The sequence below is a fragment of the Procambarus clarkii genome, chromosome 31 (assembly GCF_040958095.1).
Source record: "Procambarus clarkii isolate CNS0578487 chromosome 31, FALCON_Pclarkii_2.0, whole genome shotgun sequence".
Classification (NCBI taxonomy): domain Eukaryota; kingdom Metazoa; phylum Arthropoda; class Malacostraca; order Decapoda; family Cambaridae; genus Procambarus; species Procambarus clarkii.
The window spans coordinates 14,844,927-14,858,616 of NC_091180.1; the positions used below are offsets into that span (position 1 = coordinate 14,844,927).

General features: G+C 40.0%; 1 protein-coding gene across 1 annotated transcript; it reads left to right on the forward strand.

Annotated features, from left to right (window-relative positions):
• The first annotated feature begins 1,734 nt into the window (after positions 1 to 1,734).
• On the forward strand, positions 1,735 to 12,567 carry LOC123758664 (protein mono-ADP-ribosyltransferase PARP12-like). The gene is made up of 2 exons (XM_045743197.2): positions 1,735 to 2,190; positions 5,752 to 12,567. The coding sequence occupies exon 2, from the start codon at positions 5,757 to 5,759 to the stop codon at positions 8,040 to 8,042; it is 2,286 nt and encodes a 761-aa protein (XP_045599153.2). The 5' UTR covers positions 1,735 to 2,190; positions 5,752 to 5,756; the 3' UTR covers positions 8,043 to 12,567.
• Positions 12,568 to 13,690: the final 1,123 nt, after the last annotated feature.

The window sequence follows — 13,690 nt, forward strand, 5'->3', positions numbered from 1 at the left end:
CATGAGCTGTACTGTACATCCTTCTTACCCTCTGCATGAGAAGCTGTATAACCTTGTAGCAAGTACAAACATTATACTCACTACAGTCTCTCATTATCTTAATGGCATCACTAATTAGCACTAACTACAAAAGCTATAACCACCTATTTACAGGTAACATTCTTTCCATCCTGGTTGGAGGGAGCTGAGGTGTAGTCACCATATATAAACAAGCGATATGAGAATAGCTCCCACGGGAGACATCTCCCGTCACGCAGGGTGCAGTTGCACCTCCACAGATCTCCAGTATCAGCTCTTGTTACTGGTAATGGCTCAGAAGGGCCACCACTTACGGGCTATTCATGCCCGTGCCACCTTTTGGGTGGCTTAATCTTCATCATCATCATCATCGAATAGCTCCTCCACCGCTCCTGTGCCAGGTTAGTCCACTACGGGCTCACCATAGGTCGTGCTACTTGCCCCGCTCCTGTGCCAGGTAAGTTACGGGCTCACCATAACCTGTGCTACTTGGAACTTGTTCCGAGTAGCTGAATCTATAACAACATAACAGAATAGCTCTCACGGGAGACATCTCCCGTCACGCAGGGTGCAGTCGCACCTCCACAGAACTCCAGTATCATCTATTGATACTGGTGATGGCTCAAAAGGGCCACCACTTACTGGCTATTCATGCCCGTGCCACCTTTTGGGTGGCTTAATCTTCATCTCAACACATTCATAAGGGAGACATCTCTCGTCATGCAGGGTGCATTCGCACCTCCGCAGATCTCCAGTATCAGCTCTTGATACTGGTAATGGCTTAAAAGGGCCACCACTTACGGGCTATTCATGCCCGTGCCACCTCTTGGGTGGCTTAATCTTCATCAATCAATCAATCGAATAGATGACACGGGAGACATCTCCCGTCACGCAGGGTGCAGTTGCACCTCCACAGATCTCCAGTATCAGCTAATGATACTGGTAATGGCTCAAAAGAGTCACCACTTACGGGCTATTCATGCCCGTGCCACCTTTTGGGTGGCTTAATCTTCATTAATCAATCGAAAATAGATGACAGCACCGCTCCTGTGCCAGGTAAGCTACGGGCTCACCATAGACCGTGCTACTTGGAACTTGTTCTGAGTAGCTGAATATGTAACAACAACAGAATAGCAAGAGTTACGGGCTCACCATAGCCCGTGCTACATGGACACTTCGTTCTGAGTAGCTAAATCTGAAACAACAACAAACAGAATAGCAACACCTCCGCAGATCTCCAGTATCAGCTCTTGATACTGGTAATGGTTCAAAAGGTCCACCACTTACGGGCTATTCATGCCCGTGCCACTTCGTGGGTGGCTTAATCATCTTCAATCAATCAATCGAATAGCAACAAGTTTCAGCCCCGCTCCTGTGCCAGGTAAGTCCATCACGGGCTCACCATAGCCCGTGCTACTTGGAACTTTTAATTCCCAGTAGCTGAATCTTGAACAACAACAGAATAGCAAACTACAATTTCCACAGTCAAGAATTTAGCACTCGGCGTATGCAGTTCTAATCGTACATTACAACCTTCTTACCCTCTGCATGGGAAGCTGTATAGCCTTCTTAGGCAACCGCACCGGTGCAACATCTGGTGCACCGGTGCTGACCGTGACCGGTGCAGCATCTGGTGCACTGGTACTGACCATGACCAGGTGCAACATCTGGTGCACCGGTACTGACCATGACCAATGCAACATCTGGTGCACTGGTACTGACCATGACCGGTGCAACATCTGATGCAATGGTACTGACCATGCCCGGTGCAACATCTGATGCAATGGTACTGACCATGACCGATGCAACATCTGGTGCACCGGTACTGACCGTGACCGGTACAACATCTGGTGCACCGGTACTGACCATGCCCAATGCAACATCTGGTGCACCGGTACTGACCACGTCCAGCACGGGTGATGTCCTGATCACGCTACACTCTCACCAAGCACAGTACACCGTTGTTGAGAGGCCGGTGTTCATTGTGAGGTGATTGTTCATGGTGATATTTTAAACGCCATCGTAACGAAGCCAAACTGTGATAGTGATCACGGGCTCACTGTAGCCCCGTGCTACATACATGGAAATTAACGTTCCCAGTAGCTGAATCAGAACGTGATAACGACAACGGGTCTGTGGCGACTCCTATTAAGACAAAATTTTAAAAGTCAGGTATGAATACAAAATGTCTTAACAGAACATAATATTATTTATAATAATAATGATTCTTAATCACAATTAGGTACAATCGGATTGTCAGATTACATAAGATTGGTATTTTCTCATTCTTGCAATAGTCGCTGAACATGCATAGCGTTTTGGGCAGGTCATTAATCTAACACATCAGGTAGGATGAAACTGTACATTGTAGCAAAATGTATATCAATATATATAACTACAATATAAACTGAGCGAGGTGATGACACTGGTGAAGATATATGATGGCTGACGCTGGCATCTCTTGATATGCTTGACCTTGATCAATATTGCTTCTTGAACCATTTTGCGAGTGGATCGTTAAGAGAGAATAGAATAAAACATGTTGTAAATACTGTGAATGTGGAATACAAGGGAGTATTACATATAGAAGTAATTATCAAAAGCATTAAATATGTAGAATTCTGACAGGCCGTCCTGGCGCTGGGAGGAGGCCAAACCTCCACACCACCTGACCTTGCCATGATTTCGGGGCTCAACTTCCCCGCGGCCCGGTCCCGACCAGGCCTCCTGGTTGCTGCACTGGTCAACCAAGGCTGTTGGACGCGGTTGCTCGCTGCCTGACGTATGAGTCACAGGCTGTGATTCATACTACGAGCAGCCACGTCCAACAGCCTGGTTGACCAGGACTGATCTGAATTTACTTGTTAGCACTCTTTTTAACGTTGTTCCATCACGTCATTAAACGCTCACGTTAAGCATTCCTAGCTAACTCTAGGAGGCTACATCCCTTAACGTGGGCGATCTATTCTATAATACAAGGTTCATGTATATCTGCCTCACTAGCATCTTCTTGCTTAGGACCATATAACTCACTTATAATTCATATAATCTTCATGATTATTCATGCAATGCATATTTTATTCATCACGTCCTTACACAGTTGTTATCAGTCATCAGGCTTCTTATCAGTGGTCACCAATTACTGTTAACTTCCACAACAAGGCATTTATTCACATTAAATTTTATTTGCCAAGTGGCACTCCATGTACAGTACTTATTTTGTCCAGGTCTTGAAGTGCATGACAATTTAAATTTCTTATCTTCCATATTATCTCAGCAAATATGTTCATATAATCCTGTACTCCATGCTGTACAGATCATTTATGTAGACAATGAACATCACCGGTGCAATAACTGAACCCTGTGGTACTCCACTTGTGACATTTCTCCAGTCCAATACATTGACTCTGATTATTGCCCTCATTTTTCTATCAGAAAATTTTTCATCCATGTTAGCAGCTTACCTGTCACCCCTCCAATATGTTCTAATTTCTAGAACAACCTCTTCTGTGGAACTCTGGCAAAAGCCTTTTTTAGGTCCAGATAGATGCAGTCAACCCAATCATCTCTTTTCTGTAAAATCTTTGTGGCTCGATCATAAAAACTGAATAAATTTGTTACAAAGGATTTTCCAGATCGAAACCCATACTGACCGACTGATATTATTATATAGTTTTTCTCCAGGTGTTCTACCCATTTAGTTTTAATTATTTTTTCCAATATTTTGACTACAGTGTTGCACTTGTCAGTGATACAGGTCTATAATTGAGGGCGGTCTTCACTGGTTCTCACACATATTTTAAGTGTGTGTGTTTACTCACCTAGTGCTTGCGGGGGTTGAGCTTCGGCTCTTTGGTCCCACCTCTCAACTATCAATCAACTGGTGTACAGGTTACTGAGCCTATTGGGCTCTACATATCTACTTTTTAAACTGTGTATGGAGTCAGTCTCCACCACATTGTTGCCTAGTGCATTCCATTTGTTAACTACTCTTGACACTGAAAAAGTTGTTTCTAATGTTTCTGTGGCCCATTTGAGTACTAAGGTTTCCACCTGTGTCACCTTATTCGTGTTCAACCCATGATAAATAGTTTGCCTTTGTTCACTTTATCAATTCCTGTGAGAATTTTGTAGGTGGTAATCATGTCTCCCCTTCTGTCGTCCAGGGACATCACGCTTAATTCCTGTAGCCTTTCCTCATAACTCATGCCTCTCAGCTCTGAGACTAGTCAGATGGCATACCTCTGAATCTTCTCTAACTTTGTCTTGTGTTTAACTAGGTATGGACTCCAGTCTGGAGCTGCATACTCAGGATTGGTCTGAGATGTGTGGTGTGTATACAAGGCTCTTAATGATCACTTACAGAAGTTTCTAAAAGCAGTTGTTATGTTGGCCAATCTAGCATATGCTGATGATGATATCCTTTTGATGTGGGTCTCTGGGGACAGGTTTGTTATGATATCAACCCCCATATCTTTCTCTCTATTTGACTCTTGAAGGATTTCACCTTCCAGATGGTACCTTGTGTTCAGCCTTCTGCTCCCTACACCTAATTTCATTACTTTACACTTATATACTTGATTTTAACTTTAATAGGCATTTCTAGACAATTCCTCCATTTTGTCTAGGTTGTCTTGTCTGTCTATCTTCCTCTGTCTTGACTCTTTTTCATCATCAGCAAACATTTGAGAGGAATGAGTCTATGCCCTCTGGAAGATCATTTACATATATCAGAAGAAAGATAGGTCCAAGTACAGAGCCCAGTGGCACTCTGCTGGTGACCTCTAGCCACTCAGAGGTGTCTCCCCCTCACAGTAACTCACTGTTTTGTTACTTAGATACTCCCTTATCCACTAGAGCACCTTACCTGTTGTGTGTGTGTGTACCCACCTAGATGTGCTTGCAGGGTCGAGCTAAGTTCCTAGTGCCTTTTGAGTGTTCAGAGATTAATGCACCGACTCATTTCTCACTCTTTCATCATATTTACATTTAAAATTTTGAATCAAATTTGCTTTAACGACTTCTGCATCTAACCTATTCCATTTATTGATAGCTCTAACACTGAAAAAGTTCTTCCTGATGTCTCTATGACTCATTTGCATCTCCAATTTTCATCTCTGACCTCTCGTTCTGCTGTTCCTAGCTTTGAACAATGCTGCATTGTCTACTTTGTCAATTTTCCTCAGAAATTCAGTGTGTGTGTGTCTGTAATAACCTAAGTGTAGTTACAGGATGAGAGCTACTTTCATGGTGTCTCATTTTCCCAGTACTCTTTGGTATATAACACTTTGAAACTACTGTACTGACAGTTTTGGTCTCCTCCACCTTGCAAAATTCTCCACAGAAACAAATTCTAATATTTTTTGACACCTTTGATTCATTACCTTGAAAATTTTTATGTTTTAAAAAATTGTATTGTATGCTAAAAATTTATCTTACATTCTGTAAATCTTACATTACAACAATTACATAAAATCAATGTTTCATTGTACAGATAACATTCAGCAATATATAAATAAACATATTGTACTGTAAAATATTAAAAATAAATGTCAAATTCTACTAAATCTATAGTTCATTATGAGTTGCTAAAAAATATTTTACCAATAATTGTTTTAGCCCCAGAAATTATAATATGGAGTGATTTATATGATAAAAAAATTGTGTGTTTTGTCTTGCTGAAACCTCTTGATCCAGTTTTATGATACATTATGCCTATTACTGTATTTGCAGGCACGATGGGTAACCAGTCAGCTACGACTTCTGGCAGAAAAACAGCATCATCATCATCATCATCATCGCATGTAAACCATAGGAACCAGCCCAGAACAAGTTCAGCTGTTGTGACAGATATAACATCAAATGTTACTGCATACCAGCCACAGCAACACAGCAGAACTATTTCATCGAATGTGACGGCAACATCACTTAGGATAAAAACAGGGGTTCCTGATAAGACACAAAAAACTATTTCTGCATTACCAAACATTACTGCATACCAGCCACAGCATCACAGTAGAACTACTTTGCCTAATGTGACATCAACATCACTTAGGGTAAAAACAGGCATTCCCGATAAGGCACAACAAACAATTAACCACAGAACGAGATCCACTATTGTGACAGATTTATCACCAAATGTTACTGCATACCAGCCACAACATCACAGCAGAACTACTTTGTCTAATGTGACATCAACATCACTTAGGGTAAAAACAGGAGTTCCTGATAAAGCACAACAAACAGTTGAATGCAATATAAATGTTACTGTTTACCAGCCTCAACAACCCAGAACAATTTCACCTAATGTGTCAGCAATATTGTCTAATGTTCATGTACATCAGCCACAGGAACATAGCAAAATTACATCATTTGGTGTGATAGCAACATCACTTAGGAAAAAAACAAAAGTTCCGGATAAAGCACAGCAAACAATTAAATACAATATAAATAACTACATAATTCCTAAGTTACATCAGAGCCAGAGGCAACAGCAACAGCAAATTAATCTTCCATCCCAGATTCCACCAGCCTTGTTTGCATTACGTGTTTGTCCTCAGTACAACTGTAAAAATGGCTGCAATGCACTAATCTGTAGAAGGTTGCACGTATGTCACTATTGGATTATGAAAGACTGCAAAAAGGTTAACTGTGAGAATGCTCATTCACTTACATCAGATCATAATAGCAAGATTTTAAATGTTTTTTCAGATTTTGATTTAAATGCGATTATTGAAACCATACAGAATAATTACAAGCGAATGAGAAAGCTAAATCAAGAACAAGATGACTATATTTGCATACATGGCATCATGAACAAATGCAATAGGAATCCTTGTTCCCAAGTTCATGGTAAAAAAACTTATCAGTGGGAGGTGAGAGATTTTACTGGAAAATGGATACAGTTTTCATACACACAAAGTGATTATTTAGAAGGTTTATTCTGGCATCCATCTCAAGCTACGGCTGAATTGCCTCCACTACCATCACACATGAAAAATCATAAAACACTTCAACAACTCCAATATCTTTTGGCAAAAGGTAAGTCACAGTGGAAAGTTGATATGGAAACAATGAGCCTCTACACAGACATGTTCCATTACAATATACGAAGAGTGTCAACACCTTCAGATATCACAACTAACCTTCACTTGGCTTCTCGTTGGATTTGGTACTGGCAAGACAACAATGAATCATGGCAACCTTACACAGACGGTGTTCAAAAGTATTTTATTGTAGCTCTTAGTGATCAACTTGAATATCATATGCACTTTAATGACGGACCTTTCCGTGTTAAGGTTGGTAGCCATAATTATGTCATTGATACTCAGAATATGACCCAACAAAACAAAGAAACAGGAAAAGTACAACAGATACGGAGAAGGCCAGCCTGTATGGTATTAGAGAATAAGGTAACATTTGATAGAATGTTCTCAACTTTGCATAGCGAGAAGGAATTCATGTTGCATCATGTGTTACCTTCAACTTCAGAATTTACTTTGATAGAGAATATGATAAAGGAATCTCTTCCAAGTGTCAGGTTATCAAGCATAACAAAAGTTCAGAATAATCACCTGTGGAAAGCATACCAAAACAGGAAACATCAGCTTTTAGCTTTTTATAGCAATGATCTATCCCTGTTGAATGAGCAGTATCTTTTCCATGGAATCAAACATTCAGTAATTGATGAAATTTGTTGTAATAATTTTGACTGGAGACTTTTTGGTAGTAACACTAGTAACGTATATGGCCAGGGAGAACATTTTTCTAATAAAGTTAGTATATTAAATACCGTCTGTCAGACTAATAATTCAGGATTAAAAGCACTCTTTGTAGTATATGTGTTGGTGGGCACAATGACAATCGGAAATCCAAATATGGAGTTCCCTCCTGAAAATCCTGAAACGGGGAGATGTTTTGATACTACGTGTAATGATAAGCACAGCTCTGATATATTTGTGAAGTACAACAGAAATGAGTATTATCCAGCTTATATAGTGAAATACCATGCCAACAGTTGTTAAATTGGTTGGCCTTGGTTGTCCCAAGGAAACAAATATTTACAAAGGGAAGATAATTAAGACATAACTGAAACACTAAATGTAACTGAGAAAGAACGCGCCCAAAAGCATAAAGTAACAAAACAACCACAGCTTGAAGAAAATTAGGTACCCACAGGTAACTATACACAAATGATTGTTACCATTGATTAAACAACCTAACCATGATGTTCATGACCAAGTGGAAAAGTGTCGTTGTGACCTACTGAACATTACAACTATTCTTATTCTTACCTACACCACTGCCACAATCAAGAGCCAAGGAGCAGGGCCAACAATCCACTATGGTACCCAAGTTGAAGTGGTACAGCAGCACTGTCTATTAGCCTTTTGTCTACCAATCCCAAAGCATCCTCAGATACCATTACATTAGCCAAGCCACAAGAATCATATACAGTAAATAGACCACTGACCTGGCCAAAAACATCAACCTCGGCCTTGGACCAGCATTAGGACATCACTCCTCACCTCCCGGTCAACACGGGACTCTGCCTACAGCTTTACCACAAAGTGTCCCAACTCGAACAAATTATTTGTTGATGATCAAACCACACATCAGAAGATGGAGAAATGACGACGCTTCGATCCGTTCTGGATCATGTTGTACTGGTATGTCAGTCCCGAATAATGGTCCAGAACGAACTGAAACTCCATCCTTCTGATGTGTGGTTTGATCATCACATCTTCGGCCACGTTATTGTGACTCACCACCTGCGAATTATTTGTTACCACTCAGTACTTTCTTAAGAATAACTATTGCAGATTTTACTGTTTTTTTAATGTGTAGTTATACTAAAAAGTTTAGACACCAATTAAAGAACACAAGATAAGCTGCAGTGTGAACTCATTCAAATGAACTATAGAAGTATCCATATGCAGGCGATGAGTCACAATAACGTGGCTAAAGTATGTTGACCAGACCACACACTAGAAGGTGAAGGGACGGACCGAAACGTCGTCGTCCCTTTACCTTCTAGTGTGTGGTCTGGTCAACTTTAGAAGTAAAGAGGACAGTGCCCTTCATATGTAACATGCCCTCCACAACTGTGACCAGGAAAGTACAGGGTCATGTGAGTTGGCACCCAGAGTAGCCTGCCACCTGCTGGTGGTCAGCTGCATCATAGTTTGGGTTTTTACACAGTGCAAATGATTGTTTGCCTCATTACCTTCTGGCACCTAATTTTCTTCAAGCAGTTACTAGTTTTGTTGTAATTGTGTTAATTTTCCTTGGTTTTGGCTCGACCTCTGATCCCAAATCTGCCCTCACCTATACGGAGAGCCAGTCTGGTCCTGACTTCTTGTAGGCAAGATTGTGTTCCAGAGGCCTGGTGCATTTCTCTAAGGCTCAGGTGGACCAGCATTTAGTTCTGGGAGCTACTGAAGGAGTTTCACCCAGAAAATTTTTGTAAATTGGGAATTAGATGCAAGGAAATGATCATTGGTAGGTAAGATCAATGATAAGGTGGTAGGTATTACTTTCTATCACCTTATATGTTCATTTATTTCATCCTCTCAACTAATGTGCCACAATTTGTATGCTATTGTCCTATTTGTATGCTATTCTACACACACACTTACACAAAGAGGTATTATGAAAAGTAGCTGCTAACAAATATCAACATTTTCTATGCGTAGGTTAGTTAGGTGGGTCGTTTGCATTTGTGCATTTTAGTACACCTTATTTTGTATGTTGTGGCAACTCAAGAGAATGGACTGGTTCATTACTCAGTTAAATACAACATGTTTACAACAAAAAGAATTAAATTTTTTCATCACATAAGAATTAAATTTTAAATTTAGTGCACATTTCAATTTCTAAATGTATGCATCCTATTCTTGATGAATTATCTTTTTTTGTGTGTAAAAAGTGGGACTGAGAAAAATATAAGACAGGATTACTGTCTTATAATGAATAAAGAATGGTATGGAGACACAAATTACTTTGTGTCACATTTCAAGGTGCTCATTCATGTTAATTCATGTTTGAAAAGGTAACCATGGCTGCCACGATCACAGAAGTGAGAATTATCATAGTTTGTGGTGTTAATTTAGAGAAAGCAAAGTTATAGAAAAGCTTGCTATTCAGGGCTTGATGATAAGCCAGTGGCATATTTTTCAGTGTTGTGTGACCAGACTGAAAGGTTTGAGGTACAGCTGGTGCAATCTCTAGTTTTAATGAGGGAGCCACCCCAAAAATGCACTCCACTGATTGGTTATGGCATGAGAGAAAGAGCCAGGCAATGTATCCTGTGACTTCAAGAAACCAGTATGATTTAAAGTGAGAAGGAATAACTCATGATTATGACAACTGTGTGAGGGGCCACATACCTATTGTAGTCTACTTAGTGGCAGCATCTTCAATGATGGTCACTTTATTGACTCCGTGTCATGAAGCAATGCACTAATATTAGACGAGCAAGTAGTCAAACTGCATTCGACTCTGTTGAAAAAGTTGACACCACTAATTATAATCGTTGCCTAAATGCTTGCAGGAACCTGTTGCTTTCAGAAATGAGTGAAATAACCAGCATGTGCTCTGATGCTTTGTTCTTTTGTGAAACACTGTTTATAGCCAGTTGTGACTATTAGTCTCCATTAATTGTAATCCTATTGACAAACCATTATTCTGAACTGTTGTGTGCAGTATCATTGACTAACCATTGTTTTGTAATGATTTGTGTGGTCCCATTGACCAACCAATGATTTGTGGTATCATTAATCAACCATTGTTTTGTAGCAATTTGTGTGGTTCCATTGACCAACCAATGATTTGTGGTATCATTAATCAACCATTGTTTTGTAGCGATTTGTGTGGTTCCATTGACCAACCAATGATTTGTGGTACCATTGAGCATCCATTGTTTTTTAGTGATTTAGTGCAGTAGTGTAGTGCAGTCTCCATGGCGCAGTGGTAAGATATTCGCCTGGCGTTTCGCAAGCGCCTTGCCTTGGGTTTGAATCCTGGCCGGGGAGGAGTGACCGGGCGCCAATCCTTAACTGTAGCCTCTGTTCACCCAGCAGTGAATGGGTACCTGGTTGTTAAACGATTCGGCGGGGTCGTATTCTGGGGAAATTAGGGTTAAGGACCTGCCTGAAACGCTACGCGTACTAGTAGCTTTACAAGAATGTAATGTAAATGTAAAACTCTTGTATTTGTTGGTCCCATTGACCAACCATTGTTTTGTAGTGATTTATGTGGTCTTATTGACCAACCATTGATTTCTAGTGCTTTGTGTAATACCATTGACCAACCATTGATTTCTAGTGCTTTGTGTAATACCATTGAGCAACCATTGTTTTTTAGTGATTTAAGTAGCACCATTGATTTATGTGGTATCATTGATGAAACTTTTGTAGTGATTTATGTGGTCCCATTAACCAACCATTGATTTATGTGGTATCATTGACGAACCATTGTTTTGTAGTGATTTGTGTGGTCCCATTGATTATGAATTTTGTGTCCCTATTACTGATGATATACAGTAGTAAGCTTTGCCAGAAGTATGTCAGCCATCTAATTAATGTACAGTGGAACCTCGGTTTATGAATGCCCCCTCTTTACGAATTTTTCAGTAAGTATACTGTACGAGGTCAATTTTCTCGTAAAATTTAACTCGGCTGTACGAGGTTTGATTCGGATTACGAGTTTGTTGATACAAGTGTGGGTCGCAGAGCGCATGGGTTCTGCTGGGTGCGGCACGCTCAATTTACTAGTGTCTCCCACCTAGAGACAACTGCGCTTGAATTCTTTGTGAATATTTTCATTGTTTTTTCTGCTTTCTTGGTTTCTGAACATAAAAGTTATTATATATCACACCATGGGTCACAAGAAAGTCAGTGGTAAAGTTCAACCTTAGAAAATAGTTGTGAGTAGAGGCAGTAAAGGATGTCCCTTCCCCATTAAGAAAATGTGTGCAGTATGGGAAAAACTGTAAGTTTTGCTGAAAAAACTCCCCCAGATAAAGCTGTAGCAGGCCGTTGCATTAACCTTTTTAATGACAATATGATGTCTCACTACAGTGTTAAAATGTAGGGAAAAAACAAGTGTCTTTAGACAGATTCTTAGTAAGACAAGCAAGTCCTAGTGGTATACCTGCAAAACGTAAGAGTGAGTACCCCAGAAATGTCATCAGTGCCTGATGTTATAATGCAAGGGGACTCCCCTACCAAACACTAACACCTTCCCTCCTCACCGTCTTCCATACACCAGCAAGAGTCCTTAATAAAGGTAAGGTACCTGTATTGTAAAAAAAAATATGAGTAGATCTCAGTATAAAATGTATTTTCAAGTTAATATTTTTGGGTGTGTGAACAGATTAATTCAATTTACATTATTTCTTTTGGGGAACATTCAGTTCAGTTTACAAATTTTTGGTGTACGAACCGTCTCTTGGAACTAATTAAATTCATAAACCAAAGGTCCACTGTAGTTGAAATTCCTCTTTGTTTTTATGCATGAAATTAAAGTTTTGAATAAATATAAGATGAACATGCAGCTTTCCTTTTTCCTGAAGAAATCTTGCATTGACTGCAGTGATCAGGGAAATCACGACCACCCTAGAACTTTAGAATATTCTGTGACATGAACTGAACTCAATATTGGTATGGTAAAGTAATTATGAGGAGAAAGCACTAAACCTTAGGATCCGAGAATGAGGTGAGCTCTGTGTGTCTTGCAAACCCAGGTGATTTTAGCTTGAGGTAATGGTATATCTCTGCAGAAGGTTTAAGAAGTGCAATTGCTAAAGAATTAGACATTAACCAACCTTTGTTACACAAATTGTCAATGCAGCCTGTGTTGAGTAGCACTTGTATTAAGGTAATTGCAACATTGCAGCAGTAAAATGGAATTTACTAGGATTGATAACTCATAGTCACTTGTGAAAAATAAAATGAGTAGTGTAATTCTCAGTGGGTTGAGTCCAGAAAAGTTTGCAACCTCTTGCAGAATTGTTAAAAGACAAGCATGATAATGAAAACCTAAAAAGTTAAAGTAAAAACACACACAGAGTGAAAAAACACACTACAAACTTAGTACCAAGTTATCAATTAGCAAGGCCCACAAATGAGTTAAGAAGACTGTCAAATCCAGCATTTGGATGGCCAGCATTAAGGAGATTAACCCATTCTCGTGACATGGGGGCAAGGGCTCTCTACAAAAGGCAAAAGTACAATCTGCTCATCAAGTACCTGGCTTAGCTTGGAAAAGATTGAGACTACAACCTTGGGTCTGTGCTTACCAAGTTAAGAGAGGAATGACTCCAGCAGAGATATTTGCAAGCTGCAGGAAGACAATCAGTTGCACAACGAAGTAGCGAGAGAACTGATGGAATGTTGTATTTGTCATGGTTAACAAGGATATTGTGCAAGCCTTTGCCATTTTCTGCATGCCAGCTCAATGACAAGCTCACAGATGTGAGATATTGAACTGTCCACACTGTCTGCAGCATGCATAGTTTTCTAAATATGTATTTATCACCTTAGTAGCAGCAAAATTACAGGTAGAAATTTATAAGCACCCATCTGGAGTGAAGTAAGGGGTAACCCCATGTCTGAAAAGCAGCAACCTCTTCACTGCTGACAACACTGCACATTACCAGGTAACCAGAGGC

Coding starts and splice junctions, on each gene's coding strand:
- LOC123758664 (XM_045743197.2), top strand. CDS start 5,757: ATGGGTAACCAGTCAGCTACGACTTCTGGCAGAAAAACAGCATCATCA.